The sequence below is a fragment of the Phialemonium atrogriseum genome (assembly GCF_030411735.1).
Source record: "Phialemonium atrogriseum strain 8032-3 unplaced genomic scaffold QBC33scaffold_8, whole genome shotgun sequence".
Taxonomy (NCBI): Eukaryota; Fungi; Ascomycota; class Sordariomycetes; order Cephalothecales; family Cephalothecaceae; genus Phialemonium; species Phialemonium atrogriseum.
This window is the reverse complement of record NW_026848145.1, coordinates 250,485-271,425: the sequence shown is the minus strand read 5'-3', so window position 1 is coordinate 271,425 and position 20,941 is coordinate 250,485. Positions and strand designations below refer to the sequence as shown.

The following is a 20,941-nucleotide window of genomic DNA, read 5'->3' as shown; positions in this document are numbered from 1 at the left end:
TCAGTGATCTATCTCTACTGGACTCTGTGGGAGAGAGGTGTTCCGGGTATCGCCGAGATCAAGGAGAACGGCACGGCACACAGTTGGGAATATCGTCTTGAGAATGGCACCAACCCTGCTGCCTGGGTTCTTGTGCCTGATATCCTTGGTGATCACCTCAGCAAGGAGGAGGCCGAGATCCGCATCGCCGACAGCAACAAGGCCACTCTCAACAATAGCATCTTCAACGCTGCTAGCCGTTTACTGCGTAGGAACATGAGGTAAGACTCTTAAGAGAATATACTGTCTGAAGCAGCAGGGGGGCAAGCCGCCATTACGAGGTCGCAGAGTGGACTGCCGAATCATACTCCCTCCAGGCCACGACTGATGCTCCAAAATTGCAGTCTCGCTTTGTACAAGCAGTGGTTCTACAAGATCCTCTTGTTGGTCAGATTAACTACACTACACTATGGTATCTTCGTTTACTGTGTACAGACAAGGTAGGCTTGTGCAGCCAGAACGCTAGACGCCGCCTCTATGCAAATGCTCCGTCCCACCAAAGGACTCAACCGCTCCCGTTTACATCGAACGTTGGGGTATGCTGAGCGAATAGAAGGCAAAGAAGAAAGAAATATATGTACTGCTGGGGGAAAAGTCGTCTCCCGAGTCTTCCCACCTGAATCCGCAAGGTCATATCTTATGATCGTCAAGTCATCAAGTAATCCCCTCCCCTGCAAAGCAACGCAACCGTCCATCTTCTCTATTCCTCCTCAGTGGTGGGTGGCGGGCGTAGGGTCCCGCTTATCCTCTCCTCGACATGTTTCATTAGTGTATCCCTCGTAGGTGTACCCGAGCGCGCCGGGTTCAGCGGGCTGGGCTGCCTCATGTCGGCCGGTGTGTGCGCCCGCAGGCTGTTGTTGCTCTGCGGCCGGGACGCCAACCTCGTGGCGGCGTTGGCGACATGTGTCGTGCCCGAGGCGTCGCTGCCGGTCGGGCTGCCGCTGGTCAGTCGCTCGGCCAGAGAGCTGTTCGGCCGATCGATCTGGGCTTCCCATTGTGCAAAGTCTCTCGACGACCAGGACGACCGGTGCTGCCTGGCCGCCCGCGGCAAACTGCCCACGCTCTGCCGCGAGCCGAGGCTATTGGCGCGGCTGGCCCGGGAGACGCTGCGAATATCAGCCGGATCCGCTGCCTCCAAGCTCGTAATGACGTCTTCGTCTTCGTCTTCTATCTTCGGGGCGCGGCGCACAGAGGTGACCTCAAAATGCGGCTCCTTGGCCACCTCTGGCTCGGCTTCCTCCTTCTCCTTTTTCTCCCTTTGTGGACGCGGTCCATCCGGAGCCTTTGCCAGCATCTTCTCGTAATAGCGAAGACGGATGGTGTCCAAGGATTCCGGGCTGAAGTCTTCCCGGTTACGGCTGAGAGACATCCACGACGAGATTGCTCCAAGCACCACCAAGATCAACAGTCCAATGACCAGGAATCCTTGGACAACGACAATGATGACCCCGACGACAGTGGCGATGATGCGGTCAAGGTTAAAGGCGGGCAAGAAGGCGATTGAGAGTCCTGTCGTAACAACCTTGGTGATGCTGAGCATCCACACAGCCAAAGCCGTGTTACGGGCCCCTTCGAAGGGGTTGAGTGTGACGATGATCAAGAAGGCAACGACCTCGAAGACCAAAAGTCCATAGACTTGGACAAAGGGATTCTGCACGGCACCGCCGACGAAGCAGGCGCGAACGAGTTGGTACCCGACGTAATAGGCGAAAAACCACCATTTCGTCCGGCGATACCTTGCAGAGAGCCAGCCGAATCTCTTCACAAATGCCTGGTCCTGATGCACCGTAGGGCGCCAAATATCGGGATCGACGTGGCGAATGCGGAACCAGGCCACGGTCCAGAGGGGCTTTGTTGCTGACTCCTGCTCCTTCAACGTGCTCGCTCTAGTGAGAGAAATGCACGGGATGATTCTGAAGAGTTTCCCGTGGTACATGACGATTTGGTCCGCCTGAAGTGTGAATTGGCCGGACCGCAGACGGCTGTGGAGAGCGTAAAACGCCAGTCCAGAGACCACAATAACAAAGAGACCAAGGACCAGCGCCGCGATAGCCAGGGGGCCAGCAGGCGGCTCGAGATTGAACTCGTAGAGAGCAAGGGTCGCAATCATGAAGAAGGCAATGAAGAGCGTCCGCAGAACGGTCACAGTCAGATAACGAAGCCAATGCATCCTAAAGAATGCCAGGCGGTCTTCCTTGATCCATTTCAGGCGGACCAGTGCTTCCAAGGACCATTTGAATGCCACGATGCATAACACGACCAAGCCGATTGCCACGAGGAGCCAGATCAAGCCGACCAAGAAAGCGCCCGCCGCGGGGATGCCGACCCCGGACAGGGTTCCGGGAAAGCCGACCCACGTGCCCGGCATTGGCATGCCCGGGGTCACTGGAGAGCCGGCCCAGGTATAATCATAGGGGTTGCTCGCGTTGTAGGGTGCTCGCTTTCTAATCTGGGCGACGGCGACTTGGGCCAACGAACGGCCGTAGATCTGCGACGCTAGGCCGCCCCCGTTGTTGATGACAACTGATCCTGCACCGCCCACCTGGCTGGCATTTCCGCTGACGCCGGCGAAAGGATCAACAGATTTGGCGATTCCCGGGCTGTGAATCATCCCAGCGGACCACGCAAAGTTGCTCCACCACGCCACCAGGACGCTCGGCCAGTTAAGAGACAGAGCTCCTGAGAAGAAGATGGTCTGAAAGGTCTCGAAGACGACGAATATGGACAAAGAGTGTGCGTAGTGGGTCCTCATATGGGTAACGCTGACGCCATACGCGGCGGTCAAGAATGATGCGACGATGGCGACGACGGTAAATATGCCCAGTATAGGGGCAACCGCGTTGGGATGTGAAAGGCTGGCGCCATTTTTCATGACAGCCTGGAAACATCCTATCTCCGTTTTGCTGGAATTGGCGAATATCTGTACTTTGGTCGAGCCCTCGAAATCCGGGATGCTGAATGCAATCTCGGGAATGCCTCCAACTTGCTGGGGCCCAACCGGGATGACGGCGAATGCGGTGATTGGCACGCTGGCGTTCAAAGGACAAAGACTAGGAGACAGTTAGCGACGACGGTACTCCCGGAAACCCAACAACCGGCTTACCTGTAGATGTTAAGGAAGCAAGGATCAAACGTCATGGAGAATCTACTGGTGCCGTCTGGAAAGAGAAATGTCAGTCAGGGGAGGTTAGGCTCGAAGGGCGTATAGGAGGTGTCCTTACAGGCGTCAACAGATATGTGCACTGCGAATATCAGTCAGCGTGAGGCGGCCCATGGACGGGTGGGCGCACTTACTCATCAGCGACTCGTTCTTGATGTTCGTGGTGCCGTCTATGTGGAAGGCAATGGTCATGTTGTCTTTATAGTAGGCGGCATCGAATTTTGTTACGTTGAACAAGCTCTGGCCGCCAAGACAATCGCCAAAATCGCCCGTATATAGGGCTGGTGTTCGATCGACGGCCAGCTGCCGTGTTATGCCCGCCCCATCGGTGCCGAAGATGAATTTGGTCTCCCGGGCAGAGACAGGCGCGAGCAGCGCGAGGGCCGAGAAGAGGAGGAGCAGGGCGTATGCTCGCGTTGAACCCGCCATCTGGACGACTGAACCAACAGCCTACGGCTGCTGCAGTCGAGGTGGAAGCTGGGGATCCAAGCGCGCAATATCGATGTTCACTCAATGCGGATCACTCGGGAAATCGAAGGTATCCCGATTAAGTAGTCGGATCTTGGTATAATCCAGGGAGACATGGGTCTGGGGATCGGTTGAGCGCTGATGTTTTCGCAAGACGACGATATCTGCCACGACGCGCAATGGTGTGGCCCTTTATCTCTCGTCACGGGTGGTAGAACGAGCGGGATCGAAAAGGGTTTATGGGAGTGGTTATGCCCAGAGAGATGTTAAATCAAGGTACCTAAGTATGACCTTGCTAGGAACCTAGCTGCCCATGAGTTCAACGGGTATGTAAGGAGGGAGTATCAACGGCAGAAGCGAGTTGAAGGATGGTGTTACGAAGGTGATGGCGTAGGTATATAGCTACACCGCATCATTGCACTACTCATGGTGGGACGGGAACGGGATGGTTGGGAGAAAATGCTCAATCCTCCATTATGTCGGAGCTTGCGGAACAAACAAAGCAATGAGGTGAGTTGAGGTGAGGTGCCCTGGTGCAACATATAATTGGCTAGGAATTCGACAACAACGGCAGTGTGGGACCTGCGGCATGAAGTGTGCCCAAACTGATACTTCGTATTGAAAGTCCCAATTTTTGGATGCGACGGTGCCTTCCGTCCTGACCCAATTCAGGGCAGAAGGAATGCCGACGTTTCTGCTAGCTCCTAGCTCACAGAGGTAAGGTCAGGTATCTTCACATGCTGCAGCCGCGCAGGGTGATTCGCTCAGCGCACTCGATTCCGGCGATTTGGCTGCCAAGTTGGCAGACCAGTTAGTTGGCAGCCACTTACGAACGCCAGGGCTTCAGGCCGCAACTGCCCCTGGTTAACTCCTGATCGGTTCTTTCCTTTCGAATTGTCAATTGGCGCGATGCAGCTACATACCTACCAGTTCAGTCCCTTACGATACTTCAATCCCAGGGGCCATGCTTTCAGGATACATCCCCATTCCGTGACTGCATGGTATGTATGTACGAGTACAGCAGTCAGACACCAAAGTTCGATGGCGAAACCAGCCCGGAGCTGGAGGGACCTTGGTCTGCCGTGCATCCGCCCACAGGAGGCCCGTGTGTTTTCATGCAGGACAAGGAATGGTATGAGGTCATCGCTCTGCAGAAAAATAAAATATGTAATAAAATGGACAAGTCGCTGAGTTAAGTCCAGCACAACGGGGTTTTGAATGGTTTTGAATCCAGAAATGCGCCGCCTAGCCGCTGTCCAGCAATCAGCATCAAGGGTTCCGTAGTCCGTACAGCCGGAGATATGGACCCCCAAGCCAAAACCCAAAACTGCTGGCATCAAGGACGCACTGCGGGGTAACAATTGCCCACAATCTAGGGACCCGAGGATCCTTGCCGTGGTTTTGGGTTCACTTAACGGAGTACTTTACAGCACATAGCAACTGCTGTCGTTGACACAACACCCTGTAATCAATCCGAGATATGCCAAAGCCAAGTGCCCGTAATCCGTATATCCGTTTCATATCGAAAGGCATGGGCTTGCGTGTATGCCCGTCTTGGCAGGGACGTCGTATGGGTCATTGCGGCTTATGGCCGAATGCGTGCACTTCCATGGGCGATCTCTCCACTTTATCTGCCAGCTAATACCTTCCACAGAGTCATGAATATGGTTCATGAGCAAGGCAAAGAGCAGGAATTGCCAGAGAGACCTGTCCTTCTCAAGGCCACTTACACCATTCTGCACGGCTGTCGGTGGTCATCGCTGCCTCGCCAATCTCGCCCGGGGACCCCAAAATTTGGCAAAACTCGAGCGGTGCATCTCACTGGCCAGGGGAGGTCCACACGTTCCTGGCCGCTGGGGAAGGCATCTGAGCACGTCATCGCCGCTAAAGTAAGCTTCTTTGCCACAATTCTGGTGAGAGGACGGAGGGCGGAACAGGTACCATTGCGAAAACTATCCGATTGAGTAAAGGGTTTTACTATTTTTGTGGATTTTTTTCCCTTTTCTTCTGCCGTGGTATATCTGCTTGAAGATCGTTGGCCAGAATTCGTTTATCCCGCAAGGCTACTTGGCGTGTAGTAATATAAAGGCAGGAACCCGTAGCCTCTTCCTTGCAGCTCTCGCTTGGTCCCTGAATAGGCTTGCGTGTCGTCTTTTAAGATTCTGGATAAAAAGGCCTCGTACTGCCGTGCTCGAGTTCTCTGTCCGTCCTCTACACACCCTGTTTTCTCCGACTCGCCGAGCTCCTGAAGATGGCGAACCCTCCCCATGGCGGCGTCCTCAAGGACCTGATTGCCCGCGATCTGCCCCGGCACGCAGAGCTTTCCGAAGAAGCCGCGAACCTCCCGTCTCTATTCCTCACCGAGCGCCAGCTCTGCGACTTGGAATTGCTCCTCAATGGCGGCTTCTCGCCCCTCGAAGGTTCGTGAATTTGTGTTTGGCGGGGTTGGCTGGCACCTACCCCTCCTCCCAATTGCAATTGCGACGTTGCGCATAGGCTACGGAAGGGGGGCAACTTGCTGATCTGTCTTGTTTCGCGCAGGCTTCATGTCGGAGCAGGACTACAACAGGTAACCGGTTACATCCTCGGCACTGCGGTGACTCCCCCAAGCTAACACCGCCGTGACAGAGTCGTCAAAGAGAACCGTCTCGCCGATGGCACCCTCTTCAGCATGCCCATAACCCTTGATGTGTCGAGCGAGACCATCCAAGAGGTTGGCCTCAAGCCCGGAGTGCGAATCACTCTGCGGGATTTCCGAGACGACCGCAACTTGGCCATCCTGACCATCGAGGACGTCTACAAGCCAGACAAGTGAGCCCCCGTGCCATGCTTTGCCAAGGAGTTGCGCCATTGCGCGACTCAATGGCAAAAAAAAAAAAAAAAGCTGACCAAGAGCGCCACGCAGGGCTGTCGAGGCACAAGAAGTCTTTGGCGGTGACGAGGAACACCCCGCTGTCAAGTACCTCTTCAGCACGGCACAAGAGTACTACGTGGGGGGGAAGCTCGAGGCAGTGAACCGGCTGCAGCACTATGACTTCGTCGACTTAAGATGTGAGGCTTTGGTCGCGTGCCGCTTGGTTAATTGGTTGCCGGGCTCGGAGCTAACCCCGATACAGACACTCCTGCTGAGATCCGACTGCACTTCGACAAGCTGGGATGGACCAGGGTCGTTGCCTTCCAGACGCGCAATCCCATGCACCGCGCCCACAGGGAGCTTACCGTCCGGGCAGCCCGGTCTCACCACGCTAATGTCTTGATCCACCCGGTCGTCGGCTTGACCAAGCCGGGTGACATCGACCACTTCACCCGCGTGCGTGTGTACAAGGCTCTCCTCCCTCGATACCCCAATGGCATGGCCGTCCTCGGTCTTCTCCCCCTCGCCATGAGAATGGGAGGTCCCCGGGAGGCCATCTGGCACGCCATTATCCGCAAGAATCACGGCGCGACACACTTTATCGTCGGCCGCGACCATGCCGGGCCGGGCAAGAACAGCAAGGGCGTCGACTTCTACGGCCCTTACGATGCCCAGTATGCGGTCGAGAAGTACAAGGACGAGCTGGGCATTGAAGTGGTTCCGTTCCAGATGATGACCTACCTGCCCGACAGCGACGAGTACGCGCCCATCGACGAGATCCCCAAGGGCATCCGGACGCTGAACATCTCCGGGACCGAGCTGCGCACCAGGCTGCGGAGCGGCCGCGACATCCCCGAGTGGTTCTCGTACCCCGAAGTCGTGAAGGTGCTGCGCGAGTCTCACCCCCCGAGATCCCAGCAGGGATTCACCGTCTTCCTGACCGGGTTCCAAAACAGCGGCAAGGACCAGATCGCCAGAGCGCTGCAGGTCACCCTGAACCAGCAAGGCGGCCGCTCCGTGTCCATGCTCCTGGGCGAGACGGTCCGCAGCGAGCTCTCGTCCGAGCTGGGCTTCAGCCGCGAGGACCGCACCAAGAACATTGGGCGCATCGCGTTCGTTGCCTCGGAGCTGACGAGGTCCGGCGCAGCCGTGATTGCGGCGCCGATCGCGCCCTTCGAGGACGCAAGGCAGCACGCCCGCGAGCTGGTCGAGAAGTACGGTGACTTCTACCTTGTCCACGTCGCGACGCCCCTGGAATACTGTGAGGCTACCGACAAGAGGGGCATCTACAAGAGCGCCCGCGCAGGCGAGATCAAGGGCTTCACCGGGGTTGACGACCCGTATGAGCCTCCCGTCAAGGCGGACATGGTTGTCGACTGCGAGAAGCAATCCGTGCGCTCCATCGTCCACCAGATCGTGCTTTTGCTCGAGAGCCAAGGCCTCTTGGACCGCTTGTGAGGAAAGTCCTGGTGGAGCATAGAGCGAGATGACAGCTGTGCGCCAAGAGAGCTCATAAAAATTGAATGTTCTGTTTCTCAGTACCGCAGGCCGAGTTGCGGCGCACGACCGGACCGGATCGGTTGGCAGCTGCAAAACTTGAGTGGTGCGAGAGTTTTTCTGCTTTGCAGAGTAAATCGGGAGGAAAAACAGGTCAAACCAAGGGTTAGCGTAGACAAGAATAGAATACCAACGTGTCTTGCTGTTGTTGTGCCACTGATTCCACAGTCAGTGCCTGACATGAACAGCAGGGAGACTACAGGCGACATGTCATCCGTTTGCCTCCAAAGTATTTCACGAAATAGGCCCCGGGCGGAGTCCGGGCCGGATGGCTGCCGGCGGCATATCAGAAGGGTAAAAGGGCAATCTGGAAACCGTCCCAATTTGTTGTCCAGATTTCCATATCTTGCGGAGCGGACGAAGATATCGAGGACGGTTGCACGCGCCGCGATGCTGGGCAAAGTGGTGTGCCTTGCATTTTGGTCATCAACAGAATGGTCGTATCTGCATGGTGACTCGTCAAAAGCCTCGAGGCGATTGCTGTGACAGTGGGAAGATGGCGGACTGTGGTTGGTGGTGAGGTCGGCAGTGTTGAAGTGGCGCTTAGGAGGTATCTGGGGACATTTGATGCCCAACCAAACTGGGCAGGGAGGTCGGTACCCAATACTTCAGATGAACACTAAATTTGGAACGGGATTCCAATGGTCGGCGTCATTCTTGCAGTAGAGGGTGGAGGCTTTTCTCTTTCCTAGCCGTGCGATAATCGACAATCCTGCCGGTTTCTCTGCAAGATATTACACGTGTCTGAGTCACTGAGTTGGTTGCTCCTGGCAAAGACGCTCAAGTTGGCTGCTGGCAGATGGACAACTCGATAGGAAGCTCAGAGCTTTCGATAGTACTCCGTGCGAAAAAGCAACATTTTACACTGTAGAATAGCATGCCACGCAGCCACGCTACGACTGAATGAAGGGCCCACAGTGTGCGATCCGGCCCGGACCTTGATTCAAGCTATCAAATCGCGGTCAGTTGCGTTTTCTAATCAACCCAGCCCAGCCCAGCCCAGCTGCCGCCTATTGAACTTCTATTAAACGTCTCAGGCTCTTCAGGTTCCCGTCACTCCACCCAGTCGCCATCTCTGTAACATATGCTGGTACCTCGCCTCGAGCGTTGTCAATATTCTCAGCCCGGACTTTCTAAATCTGGACAGCTCCCGCCTGCACTTGTATCACACCACAATCCTTGCGCCACTCGCATCCTCAACTGTGGGCTCGGATCGTTTTAACAAACCATTCAGAGTGCCGTTAGAAGGCGCTTGTGACTTACACCAACGCTTCAAATAGCCTGACAACGCCCCCCTCCGGCATGGTTCACCATGCCGTCCAAAGAGAGGGCTGTAGTTGACGTTGACGTTGACGTTGACGTTGATGTTGACGACCGTCCACGTGAGACCCGATCTCGAACCAAGACCGAGAAGAAAGAGAGAGACCGGGACAGAGACAGAGATCGGGAACGAGAGAGGCATAAAGACCGTGACCGCGACCGAGACCGAGACCGCGACCGAGAGAAGGATAAGGGCAGGGAACGTGACAAGGAATCCTCGTTATCCTCGTCTCGGCCTCACAAGTCCTCGCGCTCCTCCAAATCCAAACCGACGGATAGCGAGACGAACTCACGATCTCACCGCCGACACAGAACCAAGGACAAGGAGAGAGAGAGAACCAAAGACGATCGAGGCGACCCGCCAACTGCCTCCGCAATGGCTTACCTCGTACCGGAGCTCTCAAGGACTCATTTGTCCAGCACCACGGATCGAGTCAGTCTGCCATACCCGACCTTTAGCAAGGCACATAGCAAGGAATACATACAGAGCAAGGACGATGTGACGATGCGGGCGGGACGAGGCACTGATCCGCTCACACCTGAGCCCACGGACTTGGGAAGTGCGGAAATGAGAAGGACCAAGTCAGCGGATTCGCCTGCCAGTCGAAAAGCTTCTTCATCGCGGAGGCAGTCACCCAGGGATACCCGACCGCCTACTCCCCCCGATACAGACCTCTCTGCGGCGAAGAAGGGTAGAGACGCACCGACGTCGGCGAAGGAAGGAGGTGAGGCAGAATCGAGACCGAGATCCCGAGCGTCCTATGCCTCGAGGTCCACCACCAAGGATGACAAGTCCCGGGTCTCAAAGGTTTCAAGCCAGGCGACCTTTGTCAGGGCGCCAGCTTCCAAGCCATCCCATCTCGGAACGAACAGGGACGGAGAATATGCCGTGAACAACGGGCGAAGATCAAGCACCCCTCGTTCTCCCGCAGTCGACGTCGCCGACGGCGACTTGTCTTCTGAATCCGCGCCGGACTCGTCACCAAAGACGCCTACCCAAACAGCCCAATTCCCTCCAACCGCCGCCTTCCCGAACGAGAAGCAGTATCAGCAACAACCCAATATCAGGGTTGACCAGACCGACAGCAGAGGCCCGACTCCATCTCAGATACTGGCGAATGATTTTGCCGCGCGGCCGCCTCCGCCTCCGCCACCCCCTCCGTTGAACATACAAGAAGCTCCACGGGTCGATTATCTTTTGCAGAACGGCGGTCTGCCGCAACCTATTCCGAGAAACTTCCTCGCAGCGCTCCCCCGACAGAGTGGAACCCGACCTTCCAACCCACCACTTCGAGGCGCCGAGACACTCTTCACCCCCTTCGTTAATTTACTTGACCAGTATCAGACCGTCTTATCGTCCAATGGCTCGGTTGCCGTCGCTACAGGTCATCGGACAGTCGCCCGGCGGCTCCTTGATCGGCTGGAGAATGTCTTCTCACGAGACTTGCCGCCAGATGGGTGCTCATGCATCATGTGCGAACGCTCAGGGGAACCCCACCGAGGATTGGGCTGGGGCGAAGTCCTCGAGAGAGTTAGCGGGCGCATCGGTCTCCCTCAATGGCCGCCGTTCGACCTCGCGTCGATGACGAGCAGAGCGACCGAAGACATTGCAGATCTGCCAGTCAGGCCGGCATCGCCGGTGAAGATGGATCCCGATATTGCCGAAGAGTTTAGGGAGCACTACCTTAGACAGTCCAAGCGAACCCGAGCAGCAGTCGACAAATGGATGTTGAATGTTGCGGAATCGCCCGCCCCACCGCCGCAAGAGGTCGACGACGAGACTCTATCCTTCGCTATCCTGACCAACCTTGATCCGGAGGACAGGCCATTCTTCAACGCCCTTCTCCTGGGCTTAAGAGAGGTGCAGCCAATAGTCAGGGCCCCGACCCCGCTGCGCAGACCGCGTAACGACTTCGTCATAAGGTCCGGCCTAGCGTTGCAGAGACTGTACAGGCTCCAACAGGCGCCACGAGACGGCGAGACGGCCGTATACCTCGTCAAGAACCCGCACATGCACGACCTCCTCCGCACCATCACCGACATCAACCCCTCCGAGTGGGAGATCCTCATCTCCGGCCGGTTCGACGGCTTCCTCTGGTCCGGCGCCGACGCCGACGACGCGATCACCCCTACCGCCGAGATACCCTCGCGCGGCCAGACGCCCGCCAGCAGCGGCTTCTTCTCGCCAACGAGAACGGCAGCCATGAGCCCGGCGGGCATGGCCCGTCACAGCAGCACCTCAGGGCTCGGCCCCGGCCCCGGTCCCGGTTCGCGCACGACCACGCCCTTCAGCGCCTACTCGCGCGGGGCGACGCCGGCGTCCTTCGTGAGCGGCGGCGGCGGCTCCGCGTCGTCGTCGCCGGGCTACCCCAGCCGGCACGCCGTGTCCAACGACGAGGAGACGGAGCTGGCGGCGCTGGCCGAGGTGGAGCGCGACATCTTCGCGGGCATGGAGGCGCTCGAGGACGCCTTCGAGATGCTCCACCGGCGCGCCGAGGCGGTGCGCACGGCCCTCCGGCAGCGCAGCGCGGGCCTGCAGCTCAGCCTGCAGCACCGGCGCGGGGCCGGTGCCGCGGGCATCGACGTGCTGCCGTCGTCGGGCGGGTCGGCCGCGTACGAGAGGCCGGCGTGGGCGCAGGCGGGCTATGGCCACGGCGGCGGCGGCGGTGGCGACGAGGAGAGCATGGCCAGCGAGAGCGACTGGGGCGGCGACGACGCCGAGCTGGCGCCCGATGACTCGGCCAGCAATATCAGCAGCTCGAGGCACAGGCGGCCGAAGAGGCGGAACGAGAGGAGGACCCCTGCGCCGATCGAGGAGGAGGAGGACGAGTGAGCGGTCTCTCTCTCAGCCAGCCAGCCAGCCGCATCGTGTGTTGCTTTTCTTACTATCTCGGCGCTTCATATCCGTGGCTCTCGTAGGTACATTACGGGACTCTCTGGTTGTTTTATTGGTGTTCCACTATCGCACGATACATCGACCCTAGAAGAAAAAAGAGGGCGATGATCAGAAAGACTGGAAGAACGACTCTCAAGGGGAGCACCGGTTGGCTTTACTGGCTTTTTTTTCACATTATACCTATTCGAAAGTATTGTCTGGCATAGTCAAGCTGGGAGATTCCATCCTTTCAGGAATAAAGTGGGAATCTCGTAGTGTGTGTATGTGTGTATTATTCAATTCATGTCGAAATCGTTGCCTTCTGTCTCCCAACTAGCCACCGAACGTTGCCGAGTGAACAAAGAATGTAAGCCAGAGCCAGGTTCCAAGCGAAGTTGCATATCGAGAGGGAGCAACAGGTTTGAGAGGATCGCGCGCCGGCAACCCATACTCAGCAGAAACAATCATCTCCAAGGGCTAACCCGATGCGCGTTATGCAAAATACGCATTCTAACTGTCCAGGGGAACAATCACCCTCCCCTACATACCCAGCAAATAAACACATGCCCCTTTCTGTAATCAGACCCTGCCTCCCCCTCCCAAGGTGCCCCGCCAGAGCACACCCCCATTCCTCGCCCGGCCAGGACTCAGCTCCGTCTCCTCGAGCGGCAGCAGCAGCTGCTCCTCGGCGACCTTGCCATCACCATCGCCATCACCACGGCCCCCCAGAACAAGCCTGCGATGCCACGGCCCGACAAACATGCCCTGCGGGTCGGCCTCGTCGCGCACGCGCCTCCAGGTCCGCAGGTCGTCGCCGTACCAGGCCTCGACGTCGGCGGCGGTGGCGGAGAAGTTCTTGGCCCAGTGCGGCCTGCCGCCGAGGTCGCGCATGAGCCACTCGAAGCCGCGGTAGTAGTCGTCGCGGCCGGGCGGGTCGAGCCCGTACGGCCGGTACATGATGGCGTTGAGGTACAGCGTCGGCCCGCCCCGCTCCGTCGGGTCGAGCCACGGCCTGTTGGCCCGCGCCGCACCGGTGTGCACCCCGGAGTCGCTGGCGCGCACCTCGACGGGGCTGTGGACGTACGAGCCGGCGGGGCAGGCGAAGGGGATGCCGTGGTCGGCGGGCCGTCGGCGCGACAGCCATGCGCCGAGGCGGCGGAGGGCCGAGGGCCCCTTGTCCAGCGGGAGGGCCCACTCGTTGACGTACTGGCTGTACAGGCAGTTCATCAGCAGGGCGTCGCGGCTGGGCTGGACGGCGCCGATGGTCGACGCGGCGCCGTCGCGGAAGCCGTACTGCATGCCGAAGACGAACCACTCCACCCAGGGGAGGATGCGCGGCACGAGCCGGCTCAGGTACAGCAGGTTGTGGTAGACGTAGTAGCCCAGCGCGCCGTCGTAGTAGCTCCTCGGCGGGTCGACGTGCGCGGCCCGGCCCGACGCGAGGTCCGCGGAGCTCACCACGTCGGCCTTCCAGACGACGGCGCGGCGCATGTAGGGGAACCACCAGACGCGCACAAAGTCGGCCTGCGACCACAGGGTGCGCGCCTCCCAGGCGGCGAAGACGGTCTCGTCGTCGTAGATGGTCTGGTCCCACCGCAGCGAGAAGGCCGGCACGGCCTGGAAGGTCACCTCGGCGATGACGCCGAGGGCGCCGAGGGAGAGCAGCGCGGCGCGGAACAGGTCCGGGTCACGGGTCGGCGAGCAGGCGCGGGCGCGGCCGTCGGCGAGGACGATCTTGAGCGACAGCACCCGCTCGCTGATCAGGCCGTGCTGGAGGCTGCTGCCGTGGGTCCCCGTCGAGATGACCCCCGCGATGCTCTGGCTGTTAATGCTCCCGAGGTTGGGCATGGCGAGCCCGTGGGCGTCGAGGTGGTCGCACAGCTGGAAGAGGCGGATCCCGGCCTGCATCGTCACGACGCCTGTCGAGGCGTCCAGGTCGAGGACCCGGTCGAACCTGTCGAGGTTCATGAGCCAGCTGGACGTGCAGGTGATGTCTGACGGCGAGTGGCCGGACCCGACGGTCGTGATGCGGCGACCGCACCGCCGCGCGAGGGACACGGCATGCTCGATCTCGGGGAGGGATTCCGGCTGGATGTATAGCTCGGGCAGGCTGGAGAAGGTACGCGCCCAGGTGCTGTGGAGGTGCTGTGTGCGGGCCCGGAACGGTATGCCGGCGGAGGAGGAGGAAGACACGAGCTCGCGGACGTGGGTGGGGAGATGGGAGAGATCGACGCCCGGACTGGCGTCGTGAGGCATGGTGGCGATCTCGGCCGATCTCGGAAGGTGGGTTATCGATGCTGGTGGAATTCGAGGCCGTTATGTATGTTGATGGGGGCTAGCTCAGCCTCAGAAAGAGCAAGCCTCTTGCACTTGGGTCGCGTTGCCTCGACGTCGGCTACGGCAAGTGTCGAGGGAGATTACAACAGAGTCTGGCCTTCTTCATCCGTGGAGATGCAACTCGTCAGGGTGGGGTGAGGCATATTGACGGCCCGCGAGGTGCGGCATGTTGCATCCCAGGAAGTGGAGGGCTGCTTAGCAGCCAAGGGACGGCAAGCTTAAGTAGGTAGGGTAATTATTAGTAGTGTATTGGATGGAGAAGGCGTGATTGTCATTTCTCAATGATTTTTTATCAATCGAAGGTGGGGTTATTTTGTGTTCCCGGTAGATAAGAGAGCTCCCCCCCGCTAGTTCACAAGCCTAGACCCTTAACTGCAAGATTCCAGGCACCATCCGTCTTGAATCGAATCGAACCTCATCTTGAGTGCGCATATAGGCCACAGGGATACTATGGAGGGGTCATGTTGCTCAATCTTGAACTAGAGTTCTCTGGCAAGTATATCTGGGCCGGACGACATTGGTACTCAAATATGGACCAGACCCTGCACATGCATACCAAGACGTACTATTTATAAACCCCTCACAGTCGTCTGCAACGGAACTTGCCTAAACCCTGCAAGGCTTGTCGGCATCTTTCAGAACCGCTTGTCTGTCAAGTCTGTTTAGCTCCATGCAAGGCATCCTGATCTGGCTGCGGCATGCATCTTGACTTCCACCAAACTAAAACGGAGACTTCCAAAGCGCACCTATAGGTGGGGAGTATCTATTCTACTACCACTGCCTCTACCACTACCATCACTACTACTACTACAGCCACTATAAACAGCTGTTGTCCCCATGATCCAGGATTCACAGTAACTCCTCCCAGATACCTTCTCTCAGCCATCCGTCCTGCCAGCCCCAGTAGCCATTATAGTCCAGTTCCAAGCCAGTGTGTGTGTGTGCAAGCCATGCGATATTCCAGCTCCCTCCGTCGAGTCGGGTGAATTCCGAGCTCAGGGATCCGTAAAAGTGCGAGGATGTCGTCGTCGCCGAATTATGATTATTATTAGGAATAGGATGGAGGGAAATCCATGTCTATCGTGAGACCTCTAGGTTTCTCATGCCCAGTTCCGAAAGAGAGAAAACGAAGAAGTATGCCTTGCCGCGCGAGTGTGCCACCCCGAACTGGCGACACGAAGAGATACTCGAAATATAGTCATGGAAGGGGAAGAGGGGGCGGCAACAAAACGAGCCCTTGGGGGAATTGAGCGGCCATCAGAGAGAGATGCTACTGCAGCTCCAGCATCGTGTGGTTAGTGTCCCAACTTCAGGGTAGGCTGACTTTCTCTTGGCCACAGCTGAACAGGTTGATGTGGTAATCTCCCTTGGCGGCGCAGCCCAGCATCATCCTGTGGGGATGGAAAGCGGTGGCGGTGATGGGGGTGCCCTTGCTCTGCTGGAGAAAGCTGGAATAGGGCTCGACGCGCGACAGCTCCTTGCCACCAAAGTTGAACACCTTGACGACATGTGCGGACGTACCACTGTATTCGGCGGATTGTTAGAAAAATCCCGAAAAATACAACTTAACCGTGCGAGTGGGATGGATGAAGGGGGGAGGGAAAGAGGGGGAGGGCGGTGATGAGGGGTGATTTGATAGACTTACACAGCAAACACGGGCAGATGTTCATGGGTGCTCGCTGTTCGCAGCACATCCTTGGTCGTCTGGAGCACCTTGAGCGGCTGCTCCATGCGGATGTCCCAGAAGCGAATCTTGCCATTGCGGCTGGCAGACAGGAGCTCCCTCTGCCCGCCTCGCTGCATGTGGACCGACCTGACCCACTGCCTCGAGTCGTCCTTCCACTTCCGCACCATCGACTCTTGTGCCCGCATGCGGGTGTCGAAGACCCTCACCGCGCCGTCCCCGAACCCGGCGACGAAGATGTTGCCCGTCATCTGGTCCGACGTGAGCGACGTGACGCAGCTCCCGCTGCGGGCCGGTATCTCGTGCGTGCACGTCTCGGAGCCGGCGTTCCAGATGCGTATGACGCGCTCGTCACCTGCGACGAGCACCTGCCCGTTGACCTGCTGCCAGTCAAACACCATCCCCGAGGTGTAGTTCGAAGGCACCATGTGGGTCAGGGCCCTCCAGGCGGACGCCAATTCCACCTTCGCATTGTTGTCGTAGTTGCGGTAGACGCGGATGACGCCGTCTGTCGACCCCGTCATCAGGAGCGCTTGGTCGTCTTCGTTGATGAACTTCATGTCGGAGATCTTCGATCCTTCGGGGTTGCCATTCGAGAACCGGCTCCTCGGCTTCTGTCTCTCCCAATCCCACACTTGAACAGTGTTCCCATCGTCGGCGACGGCGACTTGGTTCTCGAATTGGTGGAAGGTCATCTTGGTGGGCTGCGCGCCGTTGTTGATGGCTCCCTGTGGAACGGACCACTTGTGGTTCTTGGCATGGTCCTTCTGTGGCTGTGTCTCCCGGAGGATGCCCTCGTTGCGCGACCGTCGCCAGAGGCGCGCGTTGTGCTCCACGCTGCCGGGTTCCTCGGCCTCGTTCGGGCTCATCTGCGGCTCCCGGAAGTACTCGATCGACCAATCCAAGAAGGTGCTGTGCAGGGGTAGGCTAGGAGGCTCGATGAGGCTACGCTCCTCGTAGCCGGCCGAAAGGGGTTCGTCGGCGACGTGGTAGTTGGCAGGGCTTGTGCTCTGGTCGGCATGCTCCGGGGGGGCTACGTCGCTGATGAAGCCTGCCCGGCTCCGCTGAGACGCCGACCTCTGAAGGCCAGGCGACGCCGGGGGGGTTAGCGGGTTGCCCGACATCTCACCACCTAACAACGGGCCGAACAGGTAACTAGCCGTTCGTTTAAGAAGACCCGGCGATGGCATGGGCTGCGCAGCGGCGACGCTGGTACCAAGGACACTGCTTCTCTGGCTCATGTCTCCTCGAGACACTTTCCTAGCGCGCCTGAGGATTTCGTCCATGAGAACCTGAGCTTGCAACCCAACGTCCGAGTGCAGGAGCGCCTGGTGAACATAATCCACGATGATGGTTGCGTCCCTCTGGACCTCGGGCTGAGGGTCCACGCTCATGATGTTCATATACTTCCAGCAGGCGGCGTAGACCGAGTTGTGTGCGATGCCGAAAGCCGAGGGCTTGATGGTGCCGTCCCGTTCGCGGCTGTCTGGCCGGGCGTAGTGCAGGCCCATCTTGTGGTCCTGGCCATCCTCGGTAGGCGGGAATAGCAGGTACTCCTTCTCCTCCAGCAGCTGCTCATAGGCCGCGACGAGGAACCGGTGCTCATAGCGCAGGACGAACTGCGAGAAGAAGACGAGCAGCTCCTTCCGAACGACCGGGCTACCGTCGTTAGCCAACTCGAGCATTGTCCACGCGACTGCTTCCTCGATTCGTGCCACCTCGTCCGTGAGGTCCGGGATACCAAGGAACGTGGTCATGGCGTGCGCCATCGCAGCCCGCACCTCGACGCACTGATCCCGTATCAGCGTTGCAAGCTTCACGTGCGCATTCTCCCGGATGCCTCTCCATTTGCCCTCGGGAAGGTCCTGCCATAGCTGGCTGATGCAGAGGGCCGACCACTGTCGGAGTAAGGGATTGTCCCTATCGTTCAGGAGCTGCAGGCAGGATGTCATGATGTCGGTCGAGTTGCAGACAACCTGGCCTGGCTTATGGCCCTTGCAAAGCATGGCAAGTATGAATGCGCACATTGCCTTGTGCTCGTTGACATCCACGACGGGGAGATCCTCGTGAGGCTTCATTATCGACGCGAAATAATTGTAGCCACTATCCTTAATTAGATCCTGCTGACAACTAATGTCGACTGCCAAGACGCGGGTCCAGATGAAGACCATGATGGGCTTCAACTCGTTCGCAGCTGACTGGAGGAGCTTTAGAACGTATGGGAAGATTCCGATGCTGAGAGCAAGCTGAACTGCCCAGGGGCCGAGATCCAGGAATCGGCCAAGCAAAACCAAGGCGCGTACTCGGTGCTGCTGGCTGAGAAGCACCTGGAGAACGACAGGCAATTGCTCAGGTACCTTCCGCGACAAGGCATCGCCCCTCGTGAGGTAGACCTCGAAGGCGGTGAGCTGCTCAGTGAAGAAGGTCGAGTTGACGTACTCGTACTCAATTCCCTCGGCCTCCTTCCTCTCCAACATGGGCAGCTGGGCTAGAGCCATGTCAACGGCCAAGTCCCAGCTATCCCACAACGGGTGGTTGCTCGTGTCCGGCAGCTCTGGGTACGACTGGGGGTGGCAGTTGTACACCGGCATAATCCTCTGCGCGAGCAGAAAGTTCCGGAACAGTGCGGCGACCATAAGGTCCTGCCTAAAGTATTTTCTGAACTGATCTCTCGGGAGGGTAGTCCAAGCGATGGTGTCGGTGATGGCTGTGAAGATCCAGTTGAGCTCACCGAGCGGAGTCCTGCGTTCTTGCAAGCGACCGGGAAGTTTCCTGGCTCGCTCGGGGGTCAGGTTTGTCGTCAAGGGATTCTGGAGGACGAAAAACCAGAGAGCCATCTCGATCGGGGTTGTCAGGCAACAGGTGAAGAGATCCGCAGGGAGAAGAGGATTCGTAGGGAGGTTCTCCTTGACATTGCATGCAGCCAGGTGGATATACGGCCGAAACGCTGTCTTTTCGAAGTTGGCGTCCTTCTGGGCGTTCTCTTCCTCCTCCTGCTCGTGCTTCTCCACGAACCGGTGGTAATTGTTCAGAATATTTCCTGCCTCGGAGCAGTCCCATACGAAAATGGTCGGCGCCTGGAGCCAGTGTTGCAGGTCGAACAGTGACACGGGAATATACTGGGTGTATTTCTTATTGAACACCCAAATCTCTCCGGATGCCGTCGGCTTGGGCACTCCATGGCCATTATAGTGGAGGAGAACGCGCTCGTCCTTCGCGTTTCGACGGAGAGAGATGCAGAACCTCTTGGTCTCCTCCACAGACGGATCCAGGTACTGCTTGTAGCGGGTCCTGATGGCCAAAGTCTCATACTGGGCCTGGAGAGACTTTCCGATATTCTCCAATGCCTTCCCCACCGGAGGTACAGAAGGATCTTGCCAAGCCTCCATCTTGGCGCCTGGGTTTGTTCTCAGCTGGTCAGGCGGCTCAACGCCAATGTTGAGGCACACCGCAAGAGCAGCAGAGACAGTCTTGAGCCGGTCTCGCATTCGCCAGTCCTGAACCTCGAAAGACGGCGACTTGGGCTTCCCCGTCGACGCATGCCGCTCATCTGTGAAGTACATGTACCAATTCTACATAGCCCCGCGTTAGCAGTCGCAAAGGGGATTGGAGGAGGCGCAGGGGCAGGGCGAGGGGCAGGGTGAGGAGAATGGAATCAGAGTCAACCTACATTCGCCAACTGTGAGATGATGTCTTCTGACTGGTAGTGGCCCTCAAAACCGTGTCTAGCACCCCACTCGCGGCGCTCCTCGTCTGTGTAATCTTCTTCGCCATTGCGCAAGGCGGCGTACTCGCTCTTGGATCGAAGGAGTGCTGGCTTCGCTGTGCGCTGGGATGGCCTCTGATCGTTGGCATGGGTTGCGCTGCGATTCAGGAAGCCTACGGGGTTATCATTGGCGCCAGGCGCGCTTGAAGGTCGCCGGGACGACGAGGGGTCTGTATCGTGGTTCGAGCTGCCATTCTGTGGTGCCCATACATGGGCTGGCGAGCGCCCGGCGTCCGAGTTGTTGCCGTTGGTATAGTCGGTCGAAGGCATCGCGTGGTTGCCAGAGGAGGGCTCTAGAAACTGGCTGGGTCCTTGTTTACGCGCTTCCTGGGAGTGTTGAGTAGGGAGGTGGCTCGCTGGAGTTGAAGCCGAGGAAGACCTGGTCGAGTTGATTATTTGCGGTCTGTGGGGAGACGGGCCGGAGTGAGGTGTTTGGAGGGAAAGCGCAGTCATAGTGAATCACGCTTGGGTCGCAGACATGGTTTCCCCTGCTTAGCTGCCAGCAATGACAAGGCGAAAAGAATTGCAACGGTATGTTATGTCTGTGTGAGTGTGTGTGTGTGGTGAATTGGTCGCGGGGTCGTGGGGAGGCGTCGATTCGGCGATTGGTGAATTGGTCATAAAGCGACGCGGCGGCGAGAAGGGAGGCCAGTTGCTACCACTCCCAAAGTTAGACAGAGGCGGCAGAATCGCTTCATCAAAAGGCTTACCAAGTGGGTATCCAAAGCAGCTCTTGTAAGTCCGAAAGCGGTGAAAGCCCACCAGTCCTCCTCAAAGCAAATACATACCAGCTCACCTGATGTGAAGTCGAGGTAAAGTTGGTTGTCTATGGGGGAGAACGCCTAAGCGCAGAGCCGTTCTACCGCAGTTGGTAGGCGAAG

General features: G+C 58.0%; 5 protein-coding genes across 5 annotated transcripts; 2 read left to right on the top strand and 3 right to left on the bottom strand.

Moving 5' to 3' along the window:
* Positions 1–739: 739 nt before the first annotated feature.
* On the bottom strand, positions 740–3,628 carry QBC33DRAFT_448867 (TRP-domain-containing protein; the record flags this gene model as incomplete). The annotated part of the gene is made up of 4 exons (XM_060424492.1): positions 740–3,089; positions 3,143–3,197; positions 3,261–3,281; positions 3,334–3,628. The coding sequence occupies 4 exons, from the start codon at positions 3,626–3,628 to the stop codon at positions 740–742; spliced, it is 2,721 nt and encodes a 906-aa protein (XP_060284960.1).
* A 2,189-nt stretch (positions 3,629–5,817) lies between these two features.
* On the top strand, positions 5,818–8,119 carry QBC33DRAFT_358636 (putative sulfate adenylyltransferase). The gene is made up of 5 exons (XM_060423897.1): positions 5,818–6,087; positions 6,209–6,236; positions 6,296–6,478; positions 6,573–6,718; positions 6,784–8,119. Exons 1-5 carry the CDS (start codon positions 5,919–5,921, stop codon positions 7,977–7,979), a joined length of 1,722 nt encoding a protein of 573 aa, XP_060284959.1. The 5' UTR covers positions 5,818–5,918; the 3' UTR covers positions 7,980–8,119.
* Positions 8,120–9,034: 915 nt separating this feature from the next.
* Positions 9,035–12,617, top strand: QBC33DRAFT_606098 (uncharacterized protein). The gene has a single exon (XM_060432293.1). It carries the CDS (start codon positions 9,391–9,393, stop codon positions 12,229–12,231), a length of 2,841 nt encoding a protein of 946 aa, XP_060284958.1. The 5' UTR covers positions 9,035–9,390; the 3' UTR covers positions 12,232–12,617.
* A 235-nt stretch (positions 12,618–12,852) lies between these two features.
* Positions 12,853–14,529, bottom strand: QBC33DRAFT_513686 (sugar 1,4-lactone oxidase; the record flags this gene model as incomplete). Its single annotated transcript, XM_060425998.1, has 1 exon — positions 12,853–14,529. One exon carries the CDS (start codon positions 14,527–14,529, stop codon positions 12,853–12,855), a length of 1,677 nt encoding a protein of 558 aa, XP_060284957.1.
* Positions 14,530–15,889: 1,360 nt separating this feature from the next.
* Positions 15,890–20,763, bottom strand: QBC33DRAFT_358509 (WD repeat-containing protein mip1). Its single transcript, XM_060423896.1, has 3 exons — positions 19,965–20,763; positions 16,256–19,866; positions 15,890–16,133 (listed from the first exon to the last, which is right to left on the bottom strand). The coding sequence occupies exons 1-3, from the start codon at positions 20,511–20,513 to the stop codon at positions 15,920–15,922; spliced, it is 4,374 nt and encodes a 1,457-aa protein (XP_060284956.1). The 5' UTR covers positions 20,514–20,763; the 3' UTR covers positions 15,890–15,919.
* Positions 20,764–20,941: the final 178 nt, after the last annotated feature.

Excerpts from the sequence above, each read along its gene's own strand:
- QBC33DRAFT_358636 (XM_060423897.1), top strand. The coding sequence starts at position 5,919 with ATGGCGAACCCTCCCCATGGCGGCGTCCTCAAGGACCTGATTGCCCGC. Across the intron at positions 6,088-6,208 it reads CGGCTTCTCGCCCCTCGAAG|GCTTCATGTCGGAGCAGGAC; the intron begins GTTCGTGAATTT and ends TGTTTCGCGCAG. Across the intron at positions 6,479-6,572 it reads GACGTCTACAAGCCAGACAA|GGCTGTCGAGGCACAAGAAG; the intron begins GTGAGCCCCCGT and ends AGCGCCACGCAG.
- QBC33DRAFT_606098 (XM_060432293.1), top strand. The coding sequence starts at position 9,391 with ATGCCGTCCAAAGAGAGGGCTGTAGTTGACGTTGACGTTGACGTTGAC.
- QBC33DRAFT_358509 (XM_060423896.1), bottom strand. The coding sequence starts at position 20,513 with ATGACTGCGCTTTCCCTCCAAACACCTCACTCCGGCCCGTCTCCCCAC. Across the intron at positions 19,867-19,964 it reads TCATCTCACAGTTGGCGAAT|AATTGGTACATGTACTTCAC; the intron begins GTAGGTTGACTC and ends GGGGCTATGTAG. Across the intron at positions 16,134-16,255 it reads CATCTGCCCGTGTTTGCTGT|TGGTACGTCCGCACATGTCG; the intron begins GTAAGTCTATCA and ends CGCCGAATACAG.